This window comes from Martes martes (genome assembly GCF_963455335.1).
Source record: "Martes martes genome assembly, chromosome: 3".
NCBI classification, from domain to species: Eukaryota; Metazoa; Chordata; class Mammalia; order Carnivora; family Mustelidae; genus Martes; species Martes martes.
Window position 1 is genome coordinate 179,841,462 of NC_137890.1, and position 18,207 is coordinate 179,859,668.

The window sequence follows — 18,207 nt, forward strand, 5'->3', positions numbered from 1 at the left end:
ACTTTTACTTTCATTTAGCCAAATCAAGATCATAGCAAAATTTCCAAGTAGGTACGGCACAAGGAACTAAGCAAATATGTGTATATTGGGGCATAATTTATCATACGGCTTTATCAGATAAAGCAAATGAGAAAATCCTGAGCCAGTCATAAAAGCGTGTCCAACTCTGAGTGACTTGTCCTTAAGATGGATCTTGTGTAAATAATTAAATTAGTCCCCCAGATGGGTAGAAAAGGGGGGAGGGAAGTGTGTGGGCATGAGAACACACACACACACACACACACACACACACACACCCCTTAAAGGCTAAACCCTTACACTTAACTTGTTAGTATAAATGAGGCTTTACCATATTCTGAATTGTAGCAAGATTCCTGAATTTCACACTGCAAAAGAAAATCAGCATGATTATCATAAATAATTTGGTTAGGTGTGATTAGAAATTTATGAGAAATGTAAGCTTCATTCACAAAGAATTATATATTTAAAAATCTGAATCCTATTGTTAGGAATGTTTAATACAGGTAAGTAATTTGAAAGCATTTTGAAAAAGGTGTATGGAACCTTAGAAGGCTCTGAAAAGCAGAACCTCTATCCAGAGAATGGAGGACTGTTCTGTCTGGTGCTGTCTGGCTGTCCCAGAAAGGAAGGGTTAGAAGAAAGGAAGGTGGGAGTTGTGATGGCGGCTGGGAAGAGAGTAAGAAGAGACCATGGGTACGTGTGTGTGCATGGATGTGTGTGTGTTGGGGGGCTGGGGAGTAATCTTCCCCTTCTTTTATTAAAAGAACAAACAGCAAATGATTTTATCAGTGGCCCAAGGAACTATGAAAAGTTGAATATGACAGTATGACTGAAAATATTTTCACCACACAGGGAGTAGGCCTTTGCAAATATGGCCTCACTGGGTTTACTATTAAAAGCAGTGTGCAAGAGAGGCCTGAAAACCCAGGGGTCTAATATCAAGTGAGCGGTAGGAAGGTGACCTTTCATTCCGTTTGTTTATGAGAGGATCCGCAGACTCTGTCTCAGTGTGGGTCCAGCATGGGCAAGAGGCCAAAGGGGAGATGGTGAACTCGGCAGATTTTTTTGTTTTTTGCTTTTTTGAGGACATATAATTAACTTAGAAACTTATGCTGGAAAAGAACAAGAGTAAAAGCTTGTTTTTTATATGCTATCTGACATTTCTGGGTGAGTGGCTAAATGCAAATCCCCTTTAATATTTTTTTCTATAGAGTACAACCACCTTAGTACCAATTTAAGTACTAAATTTAGCCATTGGATATAGCACGCAAAGGAAAACGGAAGCACGTAGTAAAAAAAAAAAAAAGAAAGAAAAGAAAATTAAGACAAAATAAAAAGCAAAACTTGATAGAAAAATGAAAATAGCAGTTCTGTTAGGATGATGGTAATGTTTCTTTCTTGTTTAATATTCTATAACAATAAATAATATCTCACTTAAAAGACATTTATAAGAATACAGAATATTTTCAAGCAAATCTCACTGTTATTTTTATAAAATGTTATACACTGATTGCCTGTCTAAGAAGTGTGCCTGTATGGACCATTCATCTGCAATTACTTAGAAAAGGTAATGCCAAGTATGTTGGAAAATTCTTACCGGAACTATTACTCACATCTGTACTTCACTAACAGAAACAAAAATGACTCCTGTGTGGTAATTACCTTTTAGCATTTGTTCAGGAGTTGCTTGTCTTTAGGTATTGATTTTATTTTTTCATTCAACCAAGTACCTCGGGCCCTTTCTGGAGTATTAAAACACTTTTAAATATTCAATATATAATCTGACTCCCACCACTCCCGGCAACTTTCACCTACTGTGCAAACAAACTCAAATAAAAACCAAAACATCGGGAAAAGAAGAATGATGCCAGAAACGGGTTAGAAATTCCATGACCTCCTTCATCCCGATTCAGTCACTGTCGCACCAGAAAGCATGCACACACTTTGTTGACTCTATGGCTGTGACTGATTGATGATGACCTGGCAAGGTTACCATAGCTAATTACAACATCATTCATCTAAGCCTGCATGGGAAGAAAATACCGGGCTCGCAGGAAGAAAAAAAGTTTAAGAAAGAAAAGCTATTCTGTAGCTGTTAACTTTTGAATAATCAGCCCCAACAGGAAACAAATAAGATGAAACCCAATGACCAAATTATGACTTATGGTTTCATCCAAGCAAATGACCTCAGTTGCCTGGTGATTTCCACTCTGGTTTCACAGCCCACAGCGGAGAGCTTCCAGCAACGAGGAACCGGCACATGCTTGTGTGCTTTGTAGTCCAAATTCAAAGGCTCCGGCAGAAGCCCGGCCCAGCCCTGAGCTTTAGTTCTGCTATGTGTGTGGTGTGACTGTGTTTGTCTAGGGTCAGATGCCAATACTTAAACTCACATTATGGGCACAGCAGCTACTTACACACTGCAGCCTAATTAAAGGAATAAACTTCCCCCTTCTTTATTTTTTCCTGAAGATCAGTGCCATAAAGGGATTTGGTTTCCTTGAAAATTCAGACAAACGTTCCCATATGTTTCCCTTATGAAGTAAATGAGTCAAAATCAGATAGAAAACGGTCACAATTTCCAACACTAATCTATGGCTATATAATTTTTTTTTTCTGAGAACTACTGAAAATAAAGACAAGGGAACTCAGTGTTTTGAAAATAATTACATTATAACAAACACACAATCATAATTTCCATTTCAGTTTTGAAGCACAAACACACATGGAAACAATAAAGCGTCTGAGGCACCTTTCAGCTTTCAAGTCTCAGAAGTAAGAATCACTTTCAAATAGAAAGTAAGTTCATCTTCAAAGTTTAACATACAAGAGGAGAATAAAGCTAACCTATTTCAACTCCAAACTTTAATCAGATTGCTTTATATCTGGGTAATATAGATCACAAGACTGGCAACAACCAAGTCCCAAATACGTTTTATCCTGACACACTGTTCAAATTACATTGCTAAAATAATTATAACTAAAGAAAATATTTTCTCACGTAAGCTTGAACCCAAAATAGCAAGTTTCTGTCAGGAAGTACTGAAAAAAATTATCAAAGGATCCAAAATACAAGTACTAATTGACTAGGGCCATGGGGCAGAAATTGGCAGGCACACGGAGTCAGATTCAGATTCAGCGTGGTATGAATGAAATTCTCTTAAATCAGTCATAGCCCATTAGGGCAAGCAAGGCGTATCTTATAGACAAGAAAACTGTGGGGCAAGGAAACGTGGTAATGACACATCATGAAGTGATTCAGATGGTCCCAACTCAAATACCCATTTCTATGGAAATGACAAATGTGTCCTGATTGATTGATTGATTGATTTATGTTTGGAAAGATGTGGTCCTGATATAGATTAAATGATTTACCCAGGCACACAGCTAGATCAAATACTGTAGGGTCTGGGACCAGCTCCACACTACTGGTTCTCAAGGGACAAGGATGGGCCAGGCCTGGGGCCATGATCTCGTGACGTCCTCTGCGCAACAGTAGAGGGTCAGGTACCACAGATCTAAAGGCAGCACAGGAACTACCGACCGGAAGGCTAAAAGACCCTTACTCTTCCAAATTTCAAACTTATTGTCCTAATTTGTCTGATGTACAGAAGGCCCTATGTACAGATACTTGAAATGTCAAAAAGAGTACAACAGTATCCGCAACACGGAAAAAAAAAATCACCTCCATATCCCATTAGCATATTGGTTTTGGTGCACTTAACCCCTCAACACACACACTTGAATGCGTGCAGGTGTGTGCAAACCTACAAGGGTTGAGGGGACGGAAGTAAATTCTTTTTTTTTTTTTTTAACTTAGAGAAGGATTTGAAGGAAATTTTCTCCATCTAATTTTCTGGTCTTTATTCCCTTATTACCTTTTGACTTATAGCTATTCATAGTATCTATTTATTAATTTACACTCTATCTCAATTCTAAAAGGATATGAGGTGGTATTTTATCACATACAGTATTAAAAGACATGGTAATTGAAATCTTCAATTAATCCCAAAAATGTCATGAAGTTGAAAGAGCGCTGTACTAGAGGCCAACAGACACAGGGTCCAACTCTTGTTCTTTATCCAACCAGTTATTTGACATCAGAGCACACATCTGCTTATTTGTAAAATGATGTCAATTGTCTAGAGAACTGCTAATTATGAAATTTTAAGGAAATGCCTATTTCCAGAACCAGAATTTTACAAAAGCTGTCGTCAGGGGTACTAAGAATTCTTGAGTGGGAGTGGGTTTCTTTACAGTAGGACTTCTAAAGGGCATTAGGATTCTCTGTTGGCAGAAGAACCAAGTGCCACTCAGAGACTTTGGAGGATTGGAGGTTTATGTAACACCGGCGGGCTCAGAGGAGGTTGTTCTCCAAAGGTCTGAGCCCCAAGCACAAGCAGGGAGGGGAATTTACACCCTTCTACTTCCGCATACTTAGTACTTTTGGCACGCGTGGGAAACAGGGTAGGAAAGAAGAACCCGGGAGGGCTTTGAGACAGGGACCGGAATTCCCTTGCTGGTTTGGTCAGCCATCTTAGGGTACAGTTTTTCCCTATCACCCTGAAAGCATAACCAATCCTATCTGTACAAAGAGTGAATTTGAATAAATTAGAAGAGCATCTAAAACTTAAATGCTCAGTGCATGTCGTTTGCTAATTAACTACAATCACATAGTTGCTGAAATCCCAAAACATGTTCCGAAGTACCATAGGGCTCCAAAGAAGACTTGGAAAATTCCTGAACTGGGTGACTTTAAAGTCCAAGTAGACTCTGTGGATATCATTTTGTGCTGTTCTACCTAGTGTTTGTTCTACCATGTATCTTCTTTTAAATATATTTTTAGGGTAGCAACCTCTAGGTTATACTGCAGGAAGCACTGGACAATTTCAGAAACACTCTTAAAGTGTTAGCCCAAACTAGCAAATCATTCTGCATCAGGACTTAGTCATTTAGCATTACATTAGAAAATCCACTGTGGTGGGGGCACCTGGGTGGCTCAGTTGGTTAAGCATCTGACTTTGGCTCAGGTCATGTTTTCGGGGTCCTGGGGTCCAGCCCCTTGTCGGGCTCCCTGCTGAGAGGGGAGACTGCTTCTCCCTCTCCTTCTGCCCTCCCCCAACTCACGCTCTCTCACTCTCCTTCTCTCAAATAAATAAGTAGAATACTTAAAAAAAGAAAAAAAAAAGAAAAAGAAAATCCATTGGGAAAATAAATGTAAGAAATAATTTAGATGAATGAAGTTGGAATTATGTAGATGCCCAATTGATTTGAAATTCCTCCTATAAATAAAAATATATATCCCATTAGCTTACAGGGTATATACTGAACCCTTTTAGGTCAGGAGAAGATTTCTTCAGTTCATCTTTGTAACTCATTATTGTTGAATGAAGTACTGGGAAATAAATTTATTGTATACCTAGTATACTACCTTCAAGATGTGCACAAGGCTTTACAAATATGATCGTATTTGAGCTTGACTTTAAAAGGTGCATCCAAATTCCACCAAGTAGAAAAGAGGCAAAGGGAGGATCAAAGTAAAGAAGATAGTTCCTCTACAAGCACAGAGGCCTGAAAGACAGCAAATCTGGGGAATGGCAAGTGGTTCTTGGTGCCTGCAGGTTAATGTAACTGTGAAAGAGTGGCCAGTAATAAAGGTGGGCAGCGAGGAAGTAGGTAGGTCATGAAGAGCCTGTAAATAAGAACTTCTGGCATATTCTGTACTTAAGTATTTCATCTTGGAAGAAAAAGAAGAGAGGCCAATGTCTGTATGCATATAGGGAATGTTGTTGGCTTTTAACAGAATATTATTAATTATCATCTTGTGTTGGACAATGATAGAAAAATTATACTGGATATCAAGCATATTTTTATTTCAGATACCAATACAATACGAATTTTTGGTGGTTAATATGACCTAATCCTAAGAATGTGTTGATTCCTCCTATTTGTTAAATGGTAGCTTGATAAGAGAGAGAAACATGTAAGCTGATAATGATTAAATTCCTCATCTTCTTGAATGGGGCTCAAGAATTTGACAATCCCTGTGCCTGCTCTACCAGCCTATGCAGACGAGCCCCAGAACTAGATCCGGTTCCAACGGCCTTGGGAGCGGAGTAGGGAGCGGAGGTGAAAAGCTGGGGCTCTGGTGGTTAGCATTTTATGCGCAGGCTGTTATGATGAACCACCGGGACACAAATGCTACCCCCCCCCCCACGCCGTCCGCCCCCTTCACCTAAGCAGGATCTCAGACAGGGTCTGAGAGCACGACAGGTCCCATCCCCTCAGCCGCGAGGAGCATTGCCTCTGCTGCCAGGCATATCCCTCCATCCGCGGTGGACAGCTGCCCCAGCTATGACCACACCCTTCCCCAAGGCAACAAAAGGAAAGATACACAGAACAGGCAGACACCAAAGTTGCTTCCTCTACTTTCCCTGAGAAACCTGACAAATGTTTTCTCTTCTTTGCTTTTAAAGTTCCAGAAATGAAAAGTACTCAATCTGCTGGACCCACTGGGGGGGGGGGGGGGGGATAAGGGTTGATTTTTTTTTTTTTTTTTCAGAGTTCATCCCTGCCCAGATTCCTCCCGCTAATTCCAAGGAACCATCTGCATCAGTCTGCTAATGAGTTTGGACATGGCTCTCCGCACACTAGGAAGCCACTGGAAGTTGTTACGCAGGGAGTTATATAATCAGATTTGTGATTTAGCAAGGCAGCTCTGGCAGAAGCCGGGACTGGAGAAAGCAGGCCCTGTGAAGAGAGAGGTCAGCTCGAGGCCTCCGCGATGGTCTGAGTGATGATCAAGCTCTGTCCAGCTGCAAAGGTCGTGAAGGCAGAAGGAAGTGAGGCTGGCCGGCCAGAAAAGGGAGGACGTGGAGGTGATGTCAGGGCTTCAGACCCCATGGCTGGAAGGCAACACTGACCACCCGGTGAGGAAAGTTAGCTAATCTCCTCACCTCATCCACAGCACTAGGAGACACGGATCTGAAGCCGAGGAAGCAAGCACTTTCAGGCTTTGGATACATATTCACAGAGTACACCCCCCAAAAGTCTATCAACTTATTCATTAACTACCAGCAGATTGGAGGCAGCAAAGAAAAAAATGGTTCCTGACACTGGAGCCAGAAAGGTTCAAATCCTGACTTTGCCATGTAATCACTATATGATTTTTGGATAAATTACTTTAGAACTACATGACTGTGTCCTCACCTCTTAAATGAGGGGAGTAACAGAACCCAGCTAAGTATCCTGAGGCTTAAATGAGCTGTCATGGAGTGCCTGGGTGGCTCAGTCAGTTAAGCATCTGCCTTCGGCTCAGGTCATGATCCCGGGGTCTGGAATCAATGATTCTGGGGTCTTGGGAACCAGCCCCACATGGGCTCCCTGCTCAGCGGGGAGCCTGCTTCTCCCTCTGCCTCTCTACCCTTCCATCCCCTGCCCCCATTCACGTAAGCATGTGCGCTCGCTCTCTGTGTCTGCAATAAATGAAATCTTTAAAAAATTCCCTAAAAAAATGAGTTGTCATGAGCAAAGGATTAAGAACACTCGCTGCCCTGCTTTGAGCTCAGGGTCTGGCATGTAGTCTCCACTAATAAAGATTTTTCTCTCTCTCGGTCACCAAAAATGAGTACTAAAGAAGTAGGAAATTCACTTTCAAAGAAAAAGAACCTCAGCTTACTTTTCTTCCTGATTTCAACATTATGTTGCTCAGACAGTTCAACAAAAGAAGCTGTGAAAGCTTAAGAAAAACAACCCCCCAACCCCCACCTAGAGAGCTCCTAAGGGAAGGCAGAAACAAATTGCCCAGCACAGGCTACTCTAAGGTTCAGCCTTTTGAAGACCACACAGTGCTTGCTTATAAATAGAATATTAAAACAAGCGAGAGCAATTTTCTCCTTTCGTCTTCCCTTATTGCCTAATTTCCCTCCCATACCATTTGCATAATGGATAAAAAGGCATCCATTATGCAAATGAATGATAGGGCGGTGAGGTTGCTGCAGCCACAGACCTCCTCTGTAGATGGGGAAGCTGCCACGGAGCCCTGGGCTGTCCGCGCGCATTCCAGAACATCCCGTCACTAGCTGGGTTTCCAAAGGATAGAGGAACATCATGAAGATTAGAGGTCATAAATTTCCACTTGGTTTATTATAAAAGCGGCACCACAGATGCTTTCCAGAAGATTAGTACCAAATACGGATATTCAGGATTGTGGTATGTAAAATAAACTTTCCAGTCAACATTTTGCTTCAGATGGGAAAAAGCCGGCTCTCTGCAGGACTTCTGTGATTTTAAGCATACACTCTGCTTTGCAAGGGAAAGATTCCCCTCGCACAGTAGTAAAAGCCTCTGTTCTTCTACCTGGAGAATTAACCTATCTAACAGGTGCTCAGAGCAGTCTCAAAACATATGCACACCTTCAATAGGAATGAAAATTTGTTCTAAGTACCAAAATGTTAGTGGATTTTCAAAAGCTCCAAGCTGTGAAACTGACCTACATTTACCTCCGAGAGGTATCACCAAAAACTGACACTGCTCTTGGAGGTGTAAATTCACTGAAACTTTAGAAGAATGTTTATTTTTCTCCCAATGCCTTCAAAACAAAAATGAGGAATTCTGAACAAAATTATTGGGTGGGTTGTTCTTGTTTGAATAAATCAGTAGGCTAGAATTAAGAGACTAACTTCAAAATGTTTTCCCGGAAGTCTGAGACACATAGTCTGAGGAGAAAAAGAAGGTGGCTGAAACAGAAAGTGACCTTTATTCCTAGTCTGAATTCCTTGATAAATGTTAGCTTTTGCCAAATGACACTTTTCAGAGAGCTTTTTTTTTAAGTGATCCCCCTAGGGTACAGATGAACCCCGTCACTTACAGACCAGCCTGTCCTGTAGGATACTTCAAGACCACCACTCAATTCAGATCCACCCGTCATTCAAGGAAGAAAAAAACAAAAAACAAACACATCCTCTTGTCTGAGTGTCCACAGCTACAAAGAGCTATGTAAAAATAATTTAAAGAAAAGACAGACCAGATTTTTCAAAAAAGATACTAAGAGGATAAGTCATCTTGTAGAAGCCACTCATAATCAGCAAGATGACGTATTTCAAGCAAGTGAAGAACATAATAGTGAAGATACACATACCTAATTTCAGAGCAGAAGGGGTCACTTCAATTTCCCCACCAATTGGTTTAAACGCAGCCAACTGGGCAGCCACTTCCGTCTCAAAGGCATCTGGGCTCTGCCGGCCTGCAGGGTTTCCGCTGGGGCTCTCAATCTTCTGGAGTGGTTCTTGTTCATCAAACACAGCAATCAGCTACAAACAAATCCAACCACACTAATTACTTTGAATGGCATGCATAGCACACAACACTGTTTCTAGTTGATTGTGATCCTTCTTGGATTTTAAGGAAAACAGCCTCTGCAAACTTGTAACTTGAATGTTACTGTACCACAACTCCCAATTCAATATTACGTCTGAACCGTGGCAGGACTTCACTAATGGTTTGTCTATTCTTGAAATAACCTATTTTGGCTAACTCTCTTAAGGGAAAGAAAAGGCTGCCCCTCCCCTCGCCACCTTTTCCAATATGCCAAAAAGGACTTCAGTATTTTTTTAAGAGGGTTTCCAGAAATAAAAGTTGAATATGCAAAAGCTGAACAACAGATCTACAAGGTAAAAGAGGACATTCCAATCTCAGAGACCTCAGATATTATGAAATCCATAATTAAAGCTGTCCTTTTAGACACAATCACAACAAATAAGTGTGCATATTTCCATACAATGTGTTCACTTTGTGCACACAGATATCCCCTTTTGATACATCCCTTTAATTTTGTTCTCTTCCTTCACGACGCTATGTTGACTAGTTTAAGTCCAATGAATGTCAAGTCCAATGAGACTACATATCAGCACTTTAAACCAAATTATTTCCATCTTCATCTCAGTGTTGTTTCATATGAGAACTGTTTCTTGTCATTAATATAAAAACATTTAATTGTCCACTTCCAAGTCATTTTTCATAAAGGGCAAGATGTCATAAAATATTCATTGCACAAACACTGCTGTACGAACAGTGAGGACAGTCCTGCTGAAACCGTATTTTTGGCCGGCAGACAGCACCACCATAGAGAGACCTCGCTGCTCATCGGGTGATGGGGAGAAGTCCAAGTGTGCGTGTAGGAAGCACCAAGGGGACGCTACTGTCAACCCGACAAAGAACAGTGTGTGCAAATCTGAAACCTGCTAGTAAATCTTCAGCTATTTTTCATTCATTAAATAAAACAAACCTACTTGTGATTCAAACATTTATTCAGAAAAGACACTCGAAGGCCCATTCAGAGGGGAACCTTGTTAGCAATAGTATTAATAACACAAATGCAGGCGTAATCAATCAAAACATCATAAATTCCAAGTTCAGTCTTTCAAAAGAAATGAATACAATTAGGGATATGCAAATTGACTATTCAAAAATAATTTTCATAATTGACTACTCATTTCCAGTATGGAGACTTCTTTAATTGGAAAATCCAACAATCCTCTTACCACAGGAAAGAAATGCTACTCCCAAGGCATTATTTTTAATTCTTGAAATTGAGCACATACATTTTCTATTTTTAATTGGCAGCACTGATGAACTGATTTGAGAGAAGGCTTAAATAGATTAATAATGAAAGATTATTCTAGTATAAAAATAATCAGTAGATCTGTATCTTTCTAATCATCTGGTCAGAGTGAAGAGTTTAACACTTTCAATCTTGTAAAGGAAAATAAAATCAATTTTTAAAATGTGCTGGAAGTGTTATTTTCGTCACTTTTTTGGTGACATGATTATAATTTCAGTTTTGCGTATGGGTGAATTCTAACACATCTGAGTGACATTTATTTTAATTGCCAATCGGCGAGGCAAAATGGCTTATTATACTGGTTCTATAAACACTTGTGTGTAAGTTAAGACTAGTACCTTACTTCTTCTCTTGCTCCATCCTTAACTACTACTATATGCACTGTGCCTTAAATATTGGGGAAAAGAGATAAAAAATAGAATCGCATCTAAAGCATAATACAGAATCTTAAAGCTGAAAACTCATAAATCATTACTTACAGCTGTTATATAACCCTTCCTCCTCAAGATACTTAACTGTTTTCCATACCAGCATATCCAACAAGTTTACAGCATATGATATAACAATGGCACACCTATGTAACAAATGAGAGAACACTATAGTTCAGAGCTTCTGTTTTCCAAAAAGATAGACTAAAAAGTAATTGATACAAGAATCTAGTCTTTTTAAATTTCCCATCCAGGGTTTCAAGACCACAGGGTGACTGATTTCCAAAAAGAAAACTTGTACAAAGAGAGGCTCTGTGGTCAAATATACGTGGTTTGTCCATTAGGAGGTTATGTCCTAAAGAATATGCTAGACACAGAAAATGCAATACATGATTCTTCCCAAAGATGATGATAAAAAGAACTGGAGCACCCCCGAGTCTCACAATCTGTCTCCCAGTCCCATGATGGACAGGAATTATCTGGACAGAGTCACTCCGGGTGTGAGGATGAATGACTGAATGAGTCTCTACTCCTGGGAAGAAGAGGTTCAGTTCCTGAATCTGTGGTCCCCACATGGAGTCATTGGCTCCATCAGCGCTGGCTGCTGAGTGACTCTCCGTGCCCTCTTCACCTCGACATCCACAACTCACCACAACTTAGAACGCTCGCTTCAACATCGACAATTGATTTAAACTGTACACACTGCAGGCGTAGATTACTTGACTCATCAGAACATCTACCCTCCTCCTGGCTAAGAGAGTTCTTAGCAGACGGTGTTACAGAGATGCATTAATTAACATTAAACCACTGTTCTAGCCCCTCCACAGAAGACATGTGATTTCCAAAGTGTCCGCTGCAGGAAAACGGCCTCCCCTCCCTGACCTTAAACCCGTTACAAATTACTTTTCCCATACGGATGAGATGGACGTGAAAGAAGGAATTCTATTTAAAGTTTCCTGTTGTTAAGGTTTCACCTAGACTAAACTTCTAAGGCATGTGGAAGATTTTTCACTGCCATCGTACGGGCTGTAGTAACCTAAACGCTATGCAAAATGCAAACAGGCAATATTTCACTTGGACGCCTTCCTCTTCCGCTGCCTTATCCCTCTTCTGGCGACCCTTCCGTTCTCCTTCGGCAATGTCGGTATTTTCATGTCACCCAGCGCAACACCGACATTTCCCAAAGACCCCATAATCCGAGATCTTTTCGCACAGCCATTATTCCTGATCAAAACTCCCATCCGCACAGCTGTCCATCAGTATTTCGGCATCTTATCCCCAGAGAGACACAGGAAGGTGAGTCCACAAATATGCTATTCATTCTCCCACTCAAAACAAAAATAAAAATGAACAACAAAAAGGCTTTAACAACTTTCGCAGGACCCCTACAGGTACCATACCCATTTCTCAACTTTCCTTGAAAGCAAAATCTCAAACAGCTGTCCACAGAGCAATTTCCAGCCTCCCTCCTTCCCAGTCCTCGCTGAGACCACACTGGTCAGGCTCTCGCCCCTCTACTCCACAGAAACTGTTCTTATCAAGGTCAAAAACAATCTTTAGGTAGCTAAATCCCCCACTTTTCTGCTTTGACTTTAGGGCACAGTCGATCACTGCTTTCTTCCTTAAATTATTTTCTTCACTTGCCTTCCCGGACATCTTCAACTCTCTAGGCCCTCCATTAAATTTCATTTTACTTATCCTTCTTGTCTCTAAAAATGTGAAATATGTCTAAATTGGGGGGGGGGGGCACCTTGTTTGTCTCATGGCATAGATGTAAGTATCTGCTGATAAATTCCAAACTTAAATCTTCAACCCGGAGCTGCTTCTCGAACTCCAGGATCATAAGGTCCACTGTCTAACATAACATGTGAAAAACTGAAAAACTGACCTTCCAAAGCTCTTTCCATAATCTTTATACATCCCAATTAATGGCACTCCATTCTTCCAACTGCTCAGGATAAAAACCTCCTATTAATCCTTGTTGCCTTTTCCCCTCCCTTCCTCCCTGTCTCTCATGCACCTCACACACACCAATTTGTCAACAAATCTCAAAACACAGTAGAGTTTAACTGCTTCTCACCCCTCCATGCTCACCACTTTGGACCCCACTTTCAGTCTCTCCCATGGATTATGGCAACAATTTCCTGTCTGGTCTCGTTGTTTCTACCCACGCTCCCTTTCAATCGTTCTCAACACAGCAGCCAGAGGGACCCAACCAAAACACAAGGCAGGTCATGTCTCTCCTCTAGTCATTTGTTTTCTCATGGCACAGTGAAGCTCAAGCCCTTGCAATGGACTTGGGTCCGTGGGCTCCCTGTGAAATTTCTGACCTCATGTTCTGAGTACCTTCTGCCCTGTTCTTGGGGTCCTAGTCAGCTACGACTTCTTCTTTTTGGCCCTTGACTCAGTGTCTTTGCATTTGCTGTCCCTTCTGCTGGAGCAGTCTCCCCCCAGACACCTGCGTGGCTTGCTTCTCTACCCTTCCCATCCTTACTCAAACATCACACTACGTGCATTGCAACTCCACCACCACTTCCCGTCTTCTCCTCCTTTTTCTTTGTAGCGTTTATCACCCTCTCGACGTTTCATCTCTTCTTGTTTGTCTTAGTTATTGCCTGGCTTCTCACTGTACTAGAATATAAGCTCCAAGAAAACAGCGATTTTTGTCTTTTTTATTGTATCCCTGTCGCCGAGAATGGTGAGTATACATAGCAGGCACTGAACATATATTTGTTGGAATAAAATGAGTAAAGCGAGGCCAGAACAGATAGTAACCCCTAAGATAGCAATAGGAAAAAAGATACCTGGATTTTTTCATGTGTTTTTAGAATCAACATTCAAATTATTGTTTTTTGTTAGAAATGAATGAGTACATGAATGAACACATGTACAATGAATACATTCCCATAAGATCCTTTGAGTGTCATTATCATTATGGCTGTTGTTTTGGTTTTGTTATTATGGGGGAGAAATTCCTCATTTTTCTATTCAACACTGGGAGAAATTGCTTCTGCCACATCAAGCTCCAAAAATAGAGATTATGTGTTCTTTTTTCTTTTTCAGCCTCAATTTTGAAAGGGAGAATCTGTTTCTTTGGTGTCGGCAGGAGCGGGAGTGTCGCGCTAGGGGTGCGTGGCAGATGGAGAGGAAGGTAAGGTTAGCAGCCTGGCACCAGGCACTCCCTTGCCCACTTTCCTCCAAGATGCCACTTGGATGTACCTGGTGTCAAGCTTCCAGATATGTGCCCCAACGCAGCTCGAGAACAAATGCAAAAAACAGACCTCCAGGGTAGTGGGGGCCTAGCTGACAGCCGAAGGGCTCAGATTTCAAAATTCATGTCTTACTTTTTGTATTCCACCAGCTTTCTGTTCTTGTTTCAAAACAGATTTTAATCTTAATTAATAGATTAATCTTAATTAAAAATAGATTTAATCTTAACTAATAGATTAATTTGTATTAATCTTTAATAAAGTTTTCCTCTTTAATTGCCAGTAAAATTAAGGCACCCAGAAGAGGTACAGTGTTTGTCCCTGTGTTTCATACCTCTGCGAGGTCGAGGTGGAGTGTAATTCTCAGGAACACACCTATCCTCTAAACAGGACTTAGGAAAACACGAAGTAGAAACACATTAATGTAGCAGGTCCAAATTATATTCACTAGCTAGATCTCAGTTGTCCATGTGGATAGTGTTCGCAATTCAAAGATGAGGCACTGGTTTTGGTAACTTCAAGTGTCCCCTGCCCACCGCTGAAGGTGTATGGAAAGAACACTGGAAATTAGGATTCTCTTAGAAAAAATGTCACCCATAAACCTCATGTTAGAGAATACTTCCCTCTTTTTCTCATACTCACCTTGTAAAGGTTAAAATAATGAAAAAGTCAACAACAAAAAACTCAAAGATGAAAGGAGACAGAAGAACTTTGGATAATTTACAACATCCATGAAACCTGAATAATAGACTTGATCAAAAGGGCCATGTGTTCTCTGCAATTTCACACCATCAATATCTCTTCGAGGACTCAGACCTGTTTTTAGACTCAAACAGCGAGACTATTATGATCAATGTCACTAGTAAAGGTGTGTGTACATGCATGCATTTGTGTGCATGTGCACGTGCGTGTGTTTGTGTGTTGGGGTAGTCGCGTGCATGTGTGTGTGTGTGCACAAGCGTGTGTTTGTGTGTTGGGGTAGTCGCGTGCATGTGTGTGCACATGTGTGTGTTTGTGTATTGGGGGGGTGAGTCGAGTGGAGGTGGAATGTTAATTTCCTTGATAATATCCCTAACATGCCTAAATACTTAGCACAGAGCCTGGTACACAATGGAAGGTTAAATGTTAATTCCTTTTCCTACCATAGCTACCATTCTCTGGCTTCCAGACTAAATCCCACTTGACTTGTTTATCCATATTCTGCTTTTACTTTGTTGCTTCTCTTTAATCTCTTCATCACAGGATTGACAGAGGAACAGAGAAAGCACCAAGATCAAACACATCAAATAGGTAATTTTTGTTTTTCTTTTCTTTTTTTTTTTTTTTCCCTTGCTCTTCATCACAGAAGAACACACAACCCTTAGACGCGTACTGTTCTCCCGGCTAGCAATACATGAGCTGTACTGTCTATTTCCACCATAACTGGAAGCAATATACCAACGTCTTCAGTTTCTACAGTGACAAGTAAATATTTTAATAATAAATGCCACCAGGTACATTTATTGCAGAGTCCTTCAATATTCATGATGTGGTTTGCTCTGTTATCAACCTACAGCATTCTGTCACTTTTATAGCCTGAGTTTTTATAATCTGATGCTATTATCTTTAGCCTACATAGAGAATAAAAAAAGAAGGATCCCAATGCTCACAGAATATAATTTATGAAAGTATATTTTTTGTAGTAGTAATTACAGTAAGAAATATGTGGCTCTATTTTAATTACACGTCAAGTAAACTAATGTACTACTAAGAAAAGCTTATTTGCCATGTTGAGTTCTTTGGGTTAAACTGTTGAATTTAACAACATATTGCTATTTTTACTGTTTCATCCATATTCCATATTACCAACTATCGAACAAAATTAAAAGACAAAGGAAAAAAACGAGGATCCTACAAAATAAAATTGGAATCATTTGTCTCAAATCTTAATAAACACAATTAAATCTAAGTAAGACTGTGAAATTACAACAATTTCACAAGTAGAGGAAAACACATTATCACCTTTGGGAAGAGAGTGAAACACTGCAGAATTTCATTTAAATGTATGCATCTGCTTGTAACTAAATAACAACTGGCTATGTGAGTTAATTTTATGCCACTTTAAACAAAGGTTTGAAAATAGGTGATCTTCCTTCATGGGATTTTGACAGCTAGCTAAAAGCATTTAATCCAGATTTTCAAAATTAGCATGCTCACATTAGCATCTTCATCAGATTCGCGCATCAAATCTAGCATCCTCGGAGCAAGTATGTAACAGCTCTGATTCTCACAAAATTCAATCGACATTCAGTAAATGAGATAAACCAATTTTCATCACCTCTTCAAACTGAAAATCCATAATAGGGACCTTCACAAACTTTACAGCTTTAAGCTTCATTCTAAAGAAAATAACATAATTTATTCAACTGTACTAAGAAACATATTTATCCTCATTGCTTTTTAAAGTGACAGCTGCCTACATCGCCTGCGATGACAACAAAATATGCCTATTAAAAAGCCCCCAATACTTTGGCCAAAACTACATTTACCTTCTTTAATTACTCAGCAACTCACTAAGAAGCCAGGTATGCATTAAACACATTATACTCAATCCTATTTTCTCTGGGACTGACTGAAGTTCAAGAGAATCCTGGGTTTGTTTTTGTTGCATTCTTGACTTTCCTTAGTAGTCACAGCTCAGCATTTATGAAACAACCTTCACAACTGACACCTAATATATGCGAGGAAAGCCTGAAGACATTTTCCTCTGTGCCCTTCACCATCCACAGCCGTGTTCAGGCAAAAGGCTCCATGGAGGTCAGGTGGCAGCCACCAAGCCCTATTCCTAAAGGCCCTCGGGGGCAGCAGTGGGATAAGCACGCAGGTAAAGAAGCTGGAAGAAGTTTCAAGCATTCTGAGATAATACGGATGTCAGAGATTATAAGAACTCAATATATCTGGCTTTGTTAGTAATACTATTTCCTCTGTCTCCGAATTACACAGATTAAAAATGGCGGGCACACAAGAAAGTGAAAGATCTTAAGGTTAAACTAGCTGAGAAATTCTCAGAAATGATGCCAATCCACTGGGCAGCTTTGCTTGCCATTAACCCAGTATATCACTGGACATTGCTCAGTTTTATCCATTTGCAAGGGCTTCAAAGGTCTTGGGAGAATGTACCTTATCGGAAATGACAGTATTTTTTAAAATGCATGGGCACACGCACACACAAACGGCTTTTTCTTCAAATTATTCTTAAATAAATCACATGCATCTATCCTGCATTTTTGGAAGAGTTGTCTTTTTTCAGGGAGTATATCCGACACTACAAAACATAAAATAGCACAGGGAAAAATAGTTTTTAAATTACAAAGCTTACATATGTGGACCGTGTCGTAAGATGCACCTAAGCACGATCTCACTGGCTCAGTGTTATTCTCCTTACTTCCCTCCAGTTTCTATTCTCTATCCAAACCAAAGCTGTAATCATCTCAGAAGCGCTCCTTTGGTAACTTCTTGGCCAAAGCCCAGCACTGCCACAGCCATCCATGAAGGCAGTAACTTCCTGGAATCAAAGGTTGATTCCTCCCGGCAGGGACTACTCCATCACAACAAAATGCCTCAGTGCCTCTGGCCAGGTCCTCACATCTCCACTGCAAAGGCCTCAGTTTGTTTCTGGCTTCCAGTCCAGCCCCCGAAAGTATACCCTCAACACCACTGCTGAAGTGGGCTTTCCATCATACAATCTGGCATGGTCTTGCTCCAACTTCCAATTTTTTATTATATATTATCATGGCTTCCAGAACGGAGTTCAAGTTCCCCTTATGAGGTCTTCCCACCAGGCTCCCTGGTGTTCCCATGAAATTGTTTATGTCTCTATCATTACCCATCACACAGCCCAAAGATCTTGATTTAATTGCCTCCATAACTAAGCTACCTAGAAAAAAACAAA

The 18,207-nt window shown here is 40.4% G+C and overlaps 1 protein-coding gene across 1 annotated transcript in view; it reads right to left on the minus strand.

Moving 5' to 3' along the window:
* The window catches only part of PARD3B (par-3 family cell polarity regulator beta), a 1,039,321-nt gene that overhangs the window by 611,611 nt on the left and 409,503 nt on the right, over window positions 1–18,207 (minus strand). The window contains exon 3 of the mRNA XM_080799276.1: window positions 9,158–9,329. Coding sequence (XP_080655402.1) covers window positions 9,158–9,329 — 172 coding nt within the window. The remainder of the gene's footprint in view (window positions 1–9,157; window positions 9,330–18,207) is intronic.